Source organism: Panthera onca, chromosome B3 (genome assembly GCF_046562875.1).
Source record: "Panthera onca isolate mPanOnc1 chromosome B3, mPanOnc1 haplotype 2, whole genome shotgun sequence".
Classification (NCBI taxonomy): Eukaryota; Metazoa; Chordata; class Mammalia; order Carnivora; family Felidae; genus Panthera; species Panthera onca.
In genome coordinates, this window is record NC_138344.1 from 132,703,221 (window position 1) to 132,719,507 (window position 16,287).

Here is a 16,287-nt window from a genome sequence, read left to right on the forward strand (position 1 = left end):
ATGAACAGATCAGGAGACTATAGATGCTGGAGAGGATGTGGAGAAATGGGAACCCTCTTGCACTGTTGGTGGGAATGCAAACTGGTGCAGCCACTCTGGAAAATACTGTGGAGGTTCCTCAAAAAATTAAAAATAGACCTACCCTATGACCCAGCAGTAGCACTGCTAGGAATTTACCCAAGGGATACAGGAGTACTGATGCATAGGGGCACTTGTACCCCAATGTTTATAGCAGCACTCTCAACAATAGCCAAATTGTGGAAAAAGCCTAAATGTCCATCACCTGATGAATGGATAAAAAAATTGTGGTTTATATACACAATGGAGTACTACGTGGCAATGAGAAAGAATGAAATATGGCCCTTTGTAGCAACGTGGATGGAACTGGAGAGTGTTATGCTAAGTGAAATAAGCCATACAGAGAAAGACAGATACCATATGTTTTCACTCTTATGTGGATCCTGAGAAACTTAACAGAAACCCATGGGGGAGGGGGAGGGGGAAAAAAAATGAGGTTAGAGTGGGAGAGAGCCAAAGCATAAGAGACTTTTAAAAACTGAGAACAAACTGAAGGTTGATTGGGGGGGGGGGGGGGTGGTTGGAGGGAGGGAAGGGTAGGTGATGGGCATTGAAGAGGGCATCTTTTGGGGTGAGCACTGGGTGTTGTATGGAAACCAATTTGACAATAAATTTCATATATTAAAAAAAACTTTCAAACAAAAATAAATAATAAATAAATAAGAATTTAAATGTGTGGAGATATAACCTGTTCATGGATTAAAAGAGTCAATATTGACATCAGTTGCTCCCTGCTTCTTTGATAGATTTCATTACAATCCTTATCAAAATCCCAGCAGAGTTTTTGTAAAAAATCAACAAGCTGATTCTACAATTTGAATATGCAAGGTGTTTAGAAGTGGCAGAAGAATTTTAGAGAAGAACAAGCTGATACAACATTTACATGTATATTGGGGCAACTGGGTGGTTCAGTCAGTTAAGCGTCCAACTTCGGCTCAGGTCATGATCTCAGTTTGTGGGTTCAAGCCCCACATCGGGCTCTATGCTCACAGCTCAGAACCTGGAGCCTGCTTCAGATTCTGTGTCTCCCTCTCTTTCCTCTCCTCCCCTGCTTGCGCTCTGTCTCTGTCTCTCTCTCTCTCTCTCTCTGTCAAAAATAAACACTAAAAAGAAAAAAAAACTTACACATATATACAAAGGATCTAAAATAGCCAGGATGGTTTTAAAGAAGCGTACTTACAGTACCTGATTTGAAGATTTGGCATAAAATGGGAATAAGACTGGTATTAATATAAGACTAGATATTCTTATCAATGGAATAGACTCCAGAAATAGATGTAATCAGAGACTTTTGATAAAGGCACCTGGAGGAAGGTGGTTGTTTTCAGTAAATGGTGGTAAGGCATTTGGATATTGATGCAGAATAATCAAGCCATGGCCTAACTTAGGCCATAAACAGATTAATTACAGATAGATGATAGACCTAAGTAAGAAAGCTAAAACTATGCTGTGAAAACTGAAGGATATTCTCATGCCATTGTAGTAGGCAAAGATTTAGTAGTTGGCACAAAAAATGCACTTGGCCATTAAAAAATTGATGGGCTTTTGGGCTTCAAAAATATTTTAGAAATTGATTTCATCGGAAGACACCCTTTGAGGATGGATGAGGTTTTCTACACAAGACCTCATCCTCAGAAGATGTAAAGGAAAAAATTCCAACTTGGATAACTCCTCCTCAAAAAGGGAAAAAAAGCAAGCAAGATCTTCTGAAATACAAAGAATTTTCATAAATAACTTTAACAAACTGGGAGAACATTTGCAGCATAGTTATAATACATGAAAAGCCCTGGGAGGCAAAGTAATGGCTCCTCAAAGATGCCCTAATTCCCAGACCCTGTGAAGGTAGCAGATGGAATTAAGTTTGCTAATCAACTGACCTTATGTGGGAGGTGACCTGAAAGGGCTCAGTGTAATCACAGAGGCGCCCCAGTGCAGAAGAGGGAGAAGTCCAGAGTGAAGGCAGTATGACCGCTGACCTTGTTGGCCTTTGAGGGTGGAGGAATTGGAGACACAGAGAATGTAGGTGGCCTCTAAGAACTGGAAGAAACGAGGAAATGAATTCTTCCCTAGAGCCTCCGGAAGAAATACAACCCTGCCAGCGCCCTGATTTTAGTCCAGCACGTCCCATTTCAGACTTGTAATCTCCACAAGTATAAGATGGTAAATTTGTGCTGTTTTTCGGTCACTAAATTTATGGCAGGGCAGCTATAGGAAACTACTGCATACCTGTGTACTAATAAAAAAGACAAGTAACATAATTTTAAAATGGTCACTTCATAGAATTAAACCTAGATGTCCAATAAATATGGTTAAAAATACTGACCACCACTAGTAATCCGAAATCAGATCGAAATGAGATCTATTTTGCCTATTATTTAGCAAAAATTTTCATAGATACCCATCCAGTGTTCTCAAGGATCGAAGAAAAGAGTGTCTTGTACATTGTTGGTGGCAGTCTAGATTGGAAAGACTTTTTAGAAGGAAATGTGACCGAGTCCATCAAAATTAAACCTTATTTCCTTATGTATATCTATATACAGCTTGAATCTTCACAGTGAGTATCTTCCCACATCACTCGTGAAACTTTCTTTCAGTACATAGAAAGCAACAGAGCCCAAGGGCAATACAAGAAAAAAAATGCAATGTAAATGCAAAACAGAAGGTAACCGGGGTGGGGTGGGGGGACACGCATACTGCCTGCGGAGTTTTAGGACAGGAGTGACAGCACCATTCGCTAGAGTTTGTGATTTTCTCTCCTTGTCACACAGCCTTTCTGTCCACATCTCCTCTTACATCTACTGCCAACATTCTGTTTTTTGCATCTGTCTGTGAAAGTATCCCATCCCCCAGCTCTGGTCGTCTAAGATGTCTTGCTAAAAGCTCAGTCTGCTAGCTTTGTCTGCACTCTTTGCAGCTGCTGCCTAGATTGAGAGCTAATGATGAAAGAAATGTTTTCAGTGGACACATGTTCCCATAACAGTCATCTTTACGTTTTTGTACACCTTCTAACAAAATCTGAACTCCTACTTCTTGTGAGCATTTTGTAATGTATGTAATTGTCAAATCACTGTTGTATACTCAAAATTGATATGTCAACAATACTTCAAGTAAAAATGAAAATATATAAGTAAAGTTCTGAATCTTGAAAGTAAACTCAATGAGCCGCTCAAACCAAATGCTTGGAGGTGGGGAGGTGGGGAGGCCGGGCTTGGAGGTGGCAGATGATACTACTGGAGATACCCGATTTTAAGCTTTTAAAGATTGTCTCAAAGGTCACCTTCATTGCTCCCTTCTCCGTTGTTGCATGGCTGTTTCCCCAGCATGTTCCCCTGAACGTGGAGATAAGGCTCCCAACAGTGACCTCCCAGTGAAAATCATGGATTCTTTCTGGCTGGAATACATAGGGGGAGGGCAGCTGTCTAGTTAGATGTGAACGTGTCTAGTCATTGTAGACTGTTGTCCAGGAAGGGATTATGGCCTCGTGGACCAAAACCCCGTCATTCTAGAGACAAGAAATGAATGTCTGGGAAGAAGAGCGCCTTGGCATGTTGCTGTTAGTGGGGAAGCCAGGACAGAAATCCTCTCTCCTGATCGGGGGTCCCCGGATCTTTTCTCAACATTGGCCTGCCTGCCTTCTCCATGCATCTTGGGTGGAATCCGATGCTTTCCTGAGCTTTCCTTTAGGAACTTTGTTACACATTGTCAGTCAGTTTAAACATACTCTTAAAGGTTTAAGTGTTGGGTAAAATTTCCATATTAGGGACTGAGATCAGGTCCCTAATTAGCAGGCATGTTCTATGAGCTGTGGCAGGGTCATCTGCCAGATGGGCTCTGTCATTAAGGGGTCTATAAATTGCCGAGTTGAATAACTGACCATTGAGTAACTTAGTTGGGGACTCAGCAGCAAATCCTGTCGTGGGTTTGCAATGTGTCTGTTCAGCTTAGGCTGAACTTCGTTTTTCCAGAATTCCCTTGTATGTTTCTGGTTGGGGTGGGCCCCAGATGAGATTGTTGTTGGAGATTTGGAGGGCAGATGGGAAGTAGCAGCTCTTTTTATAACCCACACGTTGTCCTTTTGAGCCAGCTCACTCTGTTGGCAAGAAGCAGCGGCAGGACTTGTGACTTTTGCACCCTCTGCAGGATCCTGCTTCAGCTTCTCTAACACCTGGGTCTCACCTGGTGTGTTTAGCTCCGTGGTGAAGGGCCCAGCTTCTGCAGGATACCTACACCCCCAGTGCCAGAGGCAACATGAATAGGCATGGTTTTAGTCTCTACTCGTGGCTTTAGCTCCTTGCCTGTGGTTCTAGCTTGTGTCTCCATCCTTCCCTGACTTCTGTCAGCCCTACAGACTTCAAACTCCAGCATCAGGGCAAAGATGGCCTTTAGAGACTGCTTTAAAAGCTCCTGCAATTACTTAAGTCAAATTTCTGTAAATTATATGTATTTTGTACACACTCTAGTGGTTCTGCTTCTCTGGTTGAACTGTGACTGCCACACACCTGTCCCCCAGAAGCCAGTTTGATTCACCTTTACTTAGCAGCTTGGGCAAAGTTTCTGTTGGGCAGTACAACTCTGGCTGTCCTTTAGAATCCTCAACTTTCAGAATCCTTCCATACCCTCAAGAATATAAGTAAATGAAAAACCCAACCCTCTTTGATAAAGCATCATTTGACCCCCAGCAACAACAAAATAAACCTGAGCATTGGCAAGGGAGAGGGCAGCTCCATCCAGTAGGAGTCAGAAGAAAACTGAAAGAACAAGGACAGAGAACAAGGTAGAAATGAACTTGAGTAATGGCAGTGGCCACAGCAAGAAACCAAGACCTGCTGTGGGCATAGATCCTGAATGGAAGAGAAAAGTTATAACTCCTTTGGAGTTTTGGAAACAAGAGTTTGTCATAGGCAACCTCGTGGTGTCCCTGTGACACCCACAAGATACCTGGGTTTCTGCTGGACACTTAGAGGTACCTGTCTACACCACACACACTGCAGGCAGGGTTAGAGTTTGGGAAAAATACCCCTTGTCCTGGCTGCCCTGGGTACCAGTGATCCAGAGTGTATTTAGACATTTAAAAAAAAAAAAATCATTAGAGATGTTCTTTCAAGGAATATTGATTTATCACCTCAACAGCTTACAAGTGACTTTCAGTCCAATTATAAAGGATATAGTTTAAGGTTCCGGATGCTTAGAATTCTATTAGAAGCTAAATACAAAGGAGGGATTGGAAGAAACTATCTGAAGAGGGATCTTCATAGTCTCCTTTGACCTTTTTTGTTTTTCTTTGTTTTTGAGAGAGAGGCAGAGCATGACCAGAGGAGGGGCAGAGAGAGGGAGACACAGAATCTGAAGCAGGCTCCAGGCTCAGCACAGAGCTTGACGAGGGGCTTGAACTCACGAACTGTGAGATCATGATCTGAACCGAATTTGGCCACTTAACCAACTGAGCCCCTCCATTGATCTTTACCTTGGAATAAGCCCTCAAGAAGAAAATGTGACTAGTAAAGAATGAAAACCGGCCTGCTAGAAAGTTCCCCTGGCCTGTGATGGTTAGATGCTACAAGTCAAGGGAGCAGTCAGGCACTAACATAGAAAGTGGGGGAGATATTCCAAAGGAGACTGCTTCTACTTCACACTCACTAGTTGGTTGTGCCATTAGACCTGTGGCTTTGCCCAGGAGGTCACCGTGTCTTACTAATGGGTGAGAGACCTAAAAGCAAGCTATTATCTTGGACTTGGAAAGTAAACCATTTTCCTAGGGTCCTATGACCCCTGCATTTTCCATTTTTATGATCCATCACAGACCATAGTATTCATGATAGTGGCCCTTGAGCATCAAAGTAGTTTCTTGTTCTCAGTGTGGTCCATTAATGAAGGTAGGGATGTCTGTCCATATACTTTGTTAGCTTAATTGTTTTAACGGTTTTCTTAGCTCTGATTTCCATAGTCCTTCTCTGTTCCCGTAGGACCTCCAACAGAGATGACACTTTTCACCTTACTTGGTAACTGTTTCTCTTTGACTCTCTGATTTCCTATTATGGCTTGCTTTAGAAGAATACTTGATGCCCCAGTGAATGAATCTTGAAATAAGTCTGTTTTCCATGAAGTCAGGCTCTAAGGGTCTGAATAGCTGAGAATATTCCATATTCTTAAAACAAAGTAGAATTTGGGTGAGCCTTGTTGAGGAAAAACCCGTTGATGATGGGTTTACAATGAGTGGCAAGTGAGAGTCCTCGGCCTGGTTTGGTGCAGGAGAGCATGTTTCTAGGGAAGATGCTGCAGAGCTTAGGTCTGTTCTGAGCATCCTGATGGCATCTTGGCACCTTCTCTCCGGTCACTTCCAAGGCTCACTTCTGCTGCATCCTGTCATTTTTAGGCATACCCACCACTCTCTGCCCGTATAAAACATGATTCTGAACACACCATTACTATATGGATACAGATGCCGATCAGGTACCCTCAGTTGTTTTCTTTAGACTGAAAGTAGAAATGAGCACTTCCTGCCCCAAACTAAAGGCAGAAAAAAGGAGTGTGAAGCGTAAGATGTTATGTAAGATCATACTGACGTGATTTTTTCTTACGTGCTACTTTGTTATGTAACACAGGCACCCGGGCTACACCAGAGTCATGGAAAGAAAGGCCTTTGGACAGGGGGAAAAAATAATCTAAGAAAGGCTGATCATTTTAATAGCTGTCCTCGGGGGAAAATGCAGATGAGGATGAAGCTATCCCAAATTGATTAGATACATCTTGGGGATTATAGCACGGCAGGATTTAACGTTCCATTTCTAAAAAACGCATTATTCTGCCAAACACTGAATGAATGTGATTGCAGCTATCTGTGTTTTTGACCAGGGTCTTGCAGCTGTGAAAGTTTGACCTGCACTGAAATACCTCATCGAGTCAGCCCTTTCTGTGTCCTTGTCCCTGCAGCGCGAATCTGTCCAAGGCCGCCTGGGGAGCATTAGAGAAGAATGGTGCCCAGCTGATGATCCGTTCCTATGAGCTTGGGGTCCTTTTCTTGCCATCAGCATTTGTAAGTTCACGCTTGAAACTGCCTGAGTGGTCGCATGTGGAACAGGTCGGGTGTGTATGTTCTCTTCCTTTGGTCCCGGTGACCTGAGGCCGGGGTTCTAACCTAAGCCTGTGCTGACACATACGTTTAGCATTCACTATTCTGGGTACAGCAAGATTGCTGCTCTCGCGGAGTATACCTGGTGAGAGACTGAGGGTAATTGGTTTGGGTAAAGTTAATCGCAGTATGTATGTATGTATGTATGTATGTATGTATTAGTGTATTTTTAAACTTTTTTAAAATGTTTATTTGTTATTGAGAGGCCGAGAGACACACAGCATGAGCAGGGGAGGGGTAGAGAAAGGGGAAGGCACAGAATCCGAAGCAGGCTCCAGCCTCTGAGCTGTCAGTACAGAGCCCGACGTGGGGCTCGAATTCACAAACTGTGAGATCATGACCTGAGCCGAAATCGGTCACCTAACCAACTGAGCCATCCAGGCGCCCCAGTTAATCACAGTATTTAAATATTGCGAACCATAACGTGAAGATGTGTTACAAGGCGGTAGTGACAGGTTACCAAAGGGATGACTCAGCCAAGAACAAGACGTTCCTTTGGAGGAGGTCTTTGGAAGCTGGAAGGCTTGAGGAAGGTTGACGGGTACTTAGGGAGAGGAGCAGGCAGGATATCCCAGGTTAGGGGAGTGTCAAGAGCCCGAGTCGGGAGGCTAGGAGGCTCACAACAGCTACTCGAGTAGGAATTCAGGGGGTCACAGGACCTGTGCAATCAGACTAACTGGTAAGCCCCCTGGAAACACACCGTGTAGGAAGCTGTGACTCTCTCAAGGTGTCTGGCACAGCCAGCTTATCTCCCAGCTTGGAACAGCTCTGCTTCTGCAGCTGAACACCAGACAGGTGGTTGGTTTTCACGTCAGAACTGGTCGCACAGGCCCTGATTTCTACATATTAAAATCACCTTTGGCCCAGAGAGACCTTCTCACTCTAAGGGGCATACAGACCCCAAGACCACCGTCTCACCCCTCACATACTTGGTGGAATGCAGTCGGAACTGCCCACATGACAAGATGGCCAGTGCTTGTTTTCTTTTTTCGCCACCTGCTGTACTTGAGCTTACGATAAACATACATATGATGCAGCGCCATCGTAAACCACGTGACTAGACCAGAAGCTTCAGTGAAGGAGCACTGCCTGCTTGTTCTCAGGCTTCAATCCAGATCTATGTGAAACGGCATGCCAGAGAACAAGCATCCCCATTCCACCCTGCCCAAGTGTCCTCACTATCCCCTCCCCGCTGTAGTGAAGTTCTTTTCTCCCTCTGTCCTCCTTCGTCAGTCTTTATCCATCCTTTTCTTCTCCAGCTCAGAGGGGTTTTGCTACAAGACTGTCAAATAGGCCTCTCCAGAGGGTAATATAAGATTCTAGCACATCTTGTTGCTTTCCTAGAGTCAGAGCAGATCCTGACGGTGCTTACAGCTGAAGACTCCCCTCCGTATCCCTGGAGGCAGATGGTTCCCTTTTTTCTGTAGACAAGGATGTGACTTCCCTAGGGTTCCACAGCTGTCCGGATTCCAGCCCTCAAACCACAGTCTCTCACTGATCGCTCCTGTGATGTTTCAGCATTATCATAGGAAGTAGTAAATTCACAACACTAGAGCGGTAATAGACAGTAATTTGGTGTGACTTAGTGACTGTAGCTTTGAACTAAGGCCAAGATTATCTCCCAGTAATAATTTAAGCAGTGGAATAAGTTCCAGGTCCCTTTTGTTTGGCTTTTGTTGTCCGCATTTGGAAAATTCTAGTTGTTTCTAACTATTCTGACTCAATTCCTCATCATGAAAATGGTAGTGGGAAAGAAGTATATTGTGCTTTAGGTCCTCTAGACCCTTCTAAGCTCCTAATTTTACTTCTGATTCAGTTTCTGACTGTACATTAGACCCAGCTAATAGAGGAAAAACTGGGCACAGTCATTTAGAATCCCCAAATTAGATTCTTTCTTCTATACTGTTGGAATAAGAAAGAGGCCCCATTATAGCACATCTTAGGTAGAATAGATTCAGTTATTTACAAAGACTATCAGGCAAGAATAGAAAAAAAATGGATTCCACCCCTACTATGCTAGGCCAACAGATTCAAGAGTGAGGCCCCAAGCAGGGTGACCATATAATTAATGTAGTGACTAAAAAGATAGGGTTTTATCCAGCAATCCGAGTTCCTTGGTTTGTCTAGAAATACAGATCCTAGTACAGTGCTTTATAGCAGGCTTCTTACATAACACTAGTAAGGACCCCAGACTGTCCCTGTCTTGTCATCAGACGTTTCTGGGTGTATTGTCTGTGTCCTTCACTGAACCATAAATCATTTGGGCAAGGTGCCAAAATGAGGCGTGTGGACAGTACACAGAAGTGCTTGACCTCACCCTCCCAAGGAGCTTCCTGGTCAAGTTGAGCTATAAGGGCATTTTAAAAAGGCACTTCTGTTGAGAAATGTCCATGTGTGGCCTAGGTGCTATGACCTGTGAGAGAAGGAACTGGCCTGAGTGAGCAGAACCCAAAGGGCTGAATGTGGATATTTGGGTCTTTTTCTTTGCTCTTGACAGCATCCAGCTTGAGCTTACACAAGCCCACAGAAGGGGGCAGTTTCCTGAAAAGATGTGAAGGAGAAGGTCATGGAATCGGTGGCCCAGCGGAGACTTGGGAGGGTGGAGCCGGTCCAGCGCCAGGGACGCCCGCAGTACGCTGCCTGTCTGGGTCGCTGCCCTTAGTGACTCCTCCCCTGTGGCTTCTCCACTCATTTGCCCGCCATTCCGCATGTACAGATAGCTCAAGTTTAGGTCTGCCTTTCACGCCTCTCTACTGTCCTGACCCTGTCCCAGTAGTGGGCCTGTTTCCAGAGAAGGGCAGATGTTGTGAGTTAGGAAGCCACCCCAGAGATAGCTACTGCCAGAGGGTTTCCCCCGGAAGTGAGTCGATGTGTGTTTTATCAGTCTGCATAAAACCGTGTCGGGATTTTGCAGCATAGGAGCCTTTGTCCTTAAGCTACTATATCACAGCATCTATGTCACTTACCGGTATGTGAAGTTTCTGGAAAGCCAGTGGACCTTTGCTTGGCCTTCACAGAATTAACATATACGGTTTTGACTCTGAGGGTAACCCAGAGATCTCTGCCATGAGGTGATTTGTCATTTTGCTGGGGTAATTCGAACACAGAATGAGACACTCAGCTTCTGAAAGAGAGACTGTCTAGTACAACAGCTCCACGGCCCCCTGCTCAGAATGTATCCCAGGCTCATAACTGAACATTCTGGCTGCCTGGAAGGACCATTCAGTCACTTGGTTCAGCTCCACCAGCTCCCCATGCCTGCGTTCAGTAGCCCTGGGGATAGGAGGAGGAACAAGATGGAGTCTTCATTCTCATGAAAGCTCCTGGAGAATTTTAGGAAGCAGACAAGTTATTATAGTACATGACGACAGCTATAGTGTGTGGGGTTCAGAATACAAAGACTCTGAGAAAAGACCTGGGGGCCCCGGGGAAGGCTTCTTTAAGATCATATTTGACCTGGGTCTTGAAAAGTGAGTATGAGCTTAGCCTGCCGTCAGGAGAGAGGATGCTTCTAGCCAGAAAGAGCAGTGCATGTTATGTTCGAGAAGCAGCAGGCCATTCCGTGTGCCTGGGAAGGGGCTGGGATGTGGGCCAAGGCCTTGAGGTTGGACTCCTGTTTGGAAGGAGACTGGCAGGCAGGACCCACTGGAATTGTACTTTGTCCCATACAGACAATAGAAAGCTGCCAGTTTTTTAAGCAGCATTAGTGATCTCATCAGGCCATTTCTCAGAGAATTTGAAGCTTATAAAATACACCTCCAATCATGATAATTTAAATTATATTATTCAAAAGATACCTGAGAATAATAAGGGCCTTGTAGATCTCCTCAAATCCTCTTGATCACTTAAGCTACGTTATTAAAACAATTGATTAATGATTACTATTACCCTCACCCCATCATCCTAACTCAAAGTGTGCAAAGTCATTTCTGACTCCTCTTTTACACCCAAGCTTAGTGCTTAATGCTACTTAACTTCCTTAATGCTGCTTGATAATGGGTCACTTCTGGCATTCCTGCTGCTACCTTGACCAGAGACTGTCAGTTCCTGCCATAGTACCCTCCCATCATCCTTCCCAAGGCTGCTTCCAAGCTGCTCTCCACCCGGCTGCCAGAATGTCTTTGTAGACCACACATCAGATTGTGTCACCTACCTTCAAATCTTGTAAGATAGAAGCCAGATTCCTTAGCATGGCCTACTTTTCTCTTCAGGCCCTGACTCCTGACTACTCGGGCCTGACCACTTCTCTTGTCTCCGGCCCTTCATGTTCCAGCCACGTGGAACTATGAGTTTCCATTATGGGTCGAGCCCGTCTGTGTTAGGGTTCTCCGGAGAAACAGAACCGAAAGGATGTGTAGATACATATAGAAAGAGATGAATTGTGAGGGATTAGTTCACATGATTTTGAAGACTAAGAAGGCCCAGCCTCAGCCATCTGCCAGCCAGAGACCCAGGAGAGCTGTTGATATGGTTCAGTCTGAGTGTGGAAGCCTGAGGGTCAGGAGAGCTAATGCTTTCGATCCCAGACTGAGTTCGGAAGACCTGTGTCCCAGCCAACAGAGCAAATTCGCCCTTCCGTAACCTTTTTGTTTACTCAGGCACTCAACACATTGGATGATGCCCCCTCACACCGCGGGGTGGGGGGCAGTCTTCTTTATTCAGTCCACTGATTCAAATGTTAATCTCATCTACAAACACCCGCAGAAACACCCAGAGTGATGTTTAACTGGTCGTCTGGTATCCAGTGGCCCAGTCAAGTAGACACCTGATAACCACCATGTCCTCATTCACCAGCCTTAATCTGTGCCAGGAACAGCACCCCTACACCCCCCATACCCCCTGCCTCCGCAGTCTCCACCCCAGGTGCCCCCACCCCACCCCACAGCTCTCTAGATCCTTGGCTCATCACATATCCCCCGTGTTACTGTTTACTTGAGTGTCTCCTTGACTAGACTCTGAGCCGCTTTCTCGTAGGGCTTGGAGCATCTGGTAGTTGATGTCACTTCCTTTAAGTTCCTGGAGGGCACACTGTTCTTTCTGTGAGGAGAACAAACATGGAAGTCAGTAGCTCCGGAAACCACTTAATTTAGCACAGTGGCTGTTGTGTGTCGTAGGTGTTCAGATATGTTCATAAGTAATACGCACCATAGAATCACTCACCTAATTAAAGCTCATGTGCATACATACACTTAAGAGTCCCTTGCGGTACTTACAAATGCCGATGCCTATATATTTAATAGATGGTCTTAAAATTTCTGTAGCCATTAATGTCAAAATGGTTCCTGATGAGAATGCAGGTTGTTGTAAAACGAGGCCTTATGTTTCCCTCTTTAGTACTAGCAGGACCTGCCTTTTAATGTTTTCCGTTACAAGTTTGCCAAATAGACTTAATACCCAGTTCTGTAATCATTTCTCTAACTGGACATCATCCAGAATCCGGTTTCTTGAGGTCAGCCCACCTTTGTGCTTCTTAGGCAGAGCTCCATGTCCAAAACACCCACGTCTCTGAGTTATCAGCAACTGGAGTTGCCACTTTTGTCCTTGTTTAGTAGGACATTCTGATCCTTGTGTTCCAGAACACTGCCTTGAGGTTAGCATTGCAAACAGGCAAGTTTTGGGTACAGAATGAAGGGTCTCAGACACTGCTGAGGCAGTCACCTAGAAGGAACCTCAGCTCTGCACTTTCCCACAAAATAAGGACCTGTCACTCAGGAACTAGTCATTGGCTGAGTGAAGGGACATTTTCTGTGGCCTCAAAGTAGTGGATGGAGAGCCACCATTTTTCATTCATCAAAATAAAGACGCTATTTGAAATCTCTGGGCTTGATCTGAAAGCTAAGTCTCTGGTAACCAAACATTGATTTGTTCACGTTTTTTTTTCTGCTTTTAAATGAATGAGTTAGTAAACACATCATTTCAGGATGAACCTAACTTGCCATTAGAGCCAGGTAGTCGACAGCTTTTCCTTTGTGAACACTTTCAGGAGCTTTAGGGATTAATGTCAAGGGTACATTTGACTGTGTACCTAGCACTCAGCTATTGTCGTTACACAGTAGGTGGTTAAAGACTGTTCTTTTGGATCTAATATTAACTTATCAAGTATATAATTTGGCAGGGGGGTTGTCCCTTTAAATGTATTTAACTATTAGACTAATTCATTTAGGTCCAAGAAAATTAGAATATAGGAAAGATCTGATAATTTCCAAGATTGGTAGCTGTATTCCAGATCTTAAGGCATCCTTGAGTACATCCAGGAGATACAAGTTTTCTGTTACGGACTTCATACATTTCGGTGTTTATTAAGCACCTACTTTGTCAGGCGCTGACTCGTCCTGGGCTTGAACCTGCCTGGCACTTTGTGACTGCAGCAAGCTGCTCCTGATCTCTGGAAATAATGTGCATGACCATCTGAGAACCCGAGATCAATATCCAAGATGGTTTCCTCCAGACAAAGGTAGCCTGAGCTTTCCTGCACTTGCCTTAGCGCTGAGGGGCACCTCGGCCCCCTCCTGAGCCCTAGATTCATTTGCCCCCAAGATGGCAGGTTCTCTTTTCTGTCATCAGAGTCAAAAATGCTTCAGTCAAATCCACAGGAACTTTGTCTTCAAGTCTGTCTTTTCTGTTCTGGTTAAACTATTTTATTGTCTTTTTGTTGCCGGAATTGGTAAATGCCACAAGTATTTGCTCTCCTAGGACTGTGGCCTGGCTGGAAGAACTAATGAAATGCACGGGAGCCACCTTCTTAGCTTCCTCCCCTCCCACACCGCTTCTGCCCACCTGCTGTCTGTTGAGGCTGGGACTAAGGGTTCCCCAAGGGGCCACAGCTGGTCAACACCGTTTCAGGTGGAGTTTTTTCCTAAGCTTTAGTGTTCTCCCACTGAGCCAGTAAAGCCCCATTCTGGCATTCTCCTCCTCCTCTCCTGTCCTTGCCCGGTTGCCACAGCCTGTCCCTTCTGCCCTAGCAAGAGTTTTGCCGCCTGCTGCTACAGGTCCTTGTCGTCTTTTCTGGACTGATTCCGTCTGTCCCCTTGCTCCCCATCTTGGCTACGGCTTCACTTCTGAAGCTCCTTGTGCCCCTGCCGGGGTCTGTGTTCCTCTGACGTTAAATCTGCAGTGTCTCCTCTTGGCCCACGAGACGACATCCAGAATCCTTTGTGTGACACCACGGCCCACTGTCACCTGGAGCAGCATGCCTCCCGGCCGCCGTTCTCTCCCCTCCTCCCCTCCCCCCCACACACCCAGGGCTCCGGGCACCCGTGAGTGCTTGTTGGCGGATGGGTGAGGTAAGCTGTGGCACTGGTGGCACACTGCCACTTACTAGTTGACTGATCCCGCGCCACTGTTTGCCTCCATTAGAAACCGAAATAATGTGGAAAGAGAGCAAAGAAGAACAGGTTGGAGAAATCCCAAGGATCAAGCAGAGGAACTCTCTAGCAGCACACGGTGTTAGAGGAGCCAGAGTGACAGTGGAGTTGGAGTTCTGCTTGCCATCTGTTAGGCTTTGGACCTGTTACTTCCATAGGCCTCCTTTTCCTCCGTATGAGGTGGGGACAGTGCAGTAACGAACTTGTAGCATCGTTTGAGAATCGAGAGCTAATTGTCCGTAACCTGTTGAAACAGTGCCTGGCAGTCAGCAGTAGCCGTGTCAGCATGTAGCCCAAGCAGTTCAGCAGAAGGTGGAAGGCAGAGGTGAAGGCAGAGGTGAACGCAGTGAATCCACATCTTGACATCATACCCATGGTGACGGGATGCTCTTCCTTTCCTCCTTCTGTACTGCACCCCACCACAGGGACGTAGCCCTTTGCTTGTCAAAACCCCACCCTTCTCGGGCCTGTTGGGTTCACTGTCCTCCATGAAGACTTTTCTAAGCTCCCACCTGGAAACACTTGCACTTGGTCACATACTGCGTTATAGGAAGGACAAGACAGCTACCTTCCTGTAACTCGCTTCCTGGTCAATTAGTCCATCTTTGAATAAGAACCTTCTAGAAGGTTCACTGTTCTTGCTCTTTTACCCAGGAAAACTTGATGCCTTGTATAGGGTTTTACTGTTTGAGGATGCTAGTTGGATGCAGCTAAAAAGTAAACGACATCTCTAGATGAAATTTGAGCGTGTTTCTTGTTCTCTGTGATTGAGCTAAGCTAAGCCTCTAAACCTAATCCGTCATGGTGATAACAGTTCTTCTCCTCCCGGAGCTGAAGGCAAAAGCCAGTAATTTCTCCAGTGTGATAGATGTCCACCCTCTCACCTGGTGTTTTATAAATATATTGTCTTAAGTGTCTTTTAAGTATCTGTGCCTGGGAGGGTGCCTTCCTCTGTTTTATAAAACGCCAAGTGATATCACTCTGATATATAAATAATGATAATTAGAAGACAGCCTCAAATTATTTGACATCCAGATTGAAGGGAAAAGTGGTACTTTTTTTTTTTTCCCCCCTGTAATACCCTAGAATTTGGATCAGAAATGGCATTCAGGAAAAAAACATATTGCTCCCTGTCAGACATGGATGGCTCAAAGCTTCTTCTATGTGAAGTAAGACACCACGGATGGAAGCCTGTGCCAAAACCTGTTGGGGCATCAGATCTGGGCCAGACCATAAAGATCCTCAGTGCTTTGCCATGATTTGTTTGGAAATAACAGAAATAGACCAGGAGCCAAAGAAGAGGGAAGTTGTTTTATGTAAAACTCCACGTAAAGTACTTCATAGTCATTAAATTGACCTCATTTCCCAAACTCTGGCCTCTTTTCAAAAATGTCAAGAACCAGAGTTTCCAGAATTTGGTGCATCCTGATTCGGCCTGCTTTAATATAACCTCGTAAATTTTCAAGGAATTCTTTTGTTGTGGCTCCTGGTGGGGAATGTGAGACCATTTGTTTGCTTAGTTGAAGAACAGAAGACTAAGAATCAGTAAGTCAGGGTTTGATTTCTAGCCTTACGACTTAATAGATGAATGGCCTTGGGCGACTATTTAACCTCCAAATGTATTTCCTTCCCTGTAAAATAGTAATTTCATCACAAGAGCACCCTGAATATACTCCCTATACTAATTTATATCCATGTGCCAGTCACTGTTCTGAA

At 45.0% G+C, this 16,287-nt stretch overlaps 1 protein-coding gene across 6 annotated transcripts in view; it reads left to right on the forward strand.

The window, feature by feature from the left end:
• The window catches only part of TDP1 (tyrosyl-DNA phosphodiesterase 1), an 89,089-nt gene that overhangs the window by 62,335 nt on the left and 10,467 nt on the right, over positions 1-16,287 (forward strand). For 5 of the 6 annotated variants that reach the window (XM_078447915.2, XM_078447913.2, XM_078447918.2 and 2 more), the window contains one exon: positions 7,009-7,111. In XM_078447915.2, coding sequence (XP_078304041.2) covers positions 7,009-7,111 — 103 coding nt within the window. Of the gene's footprint in view, positions 1-6,930; positions 7,112-16,287 lie in introns of those variants that run through there. The other variant, XM_078447917.2, reaches the window with a different exon arrangement.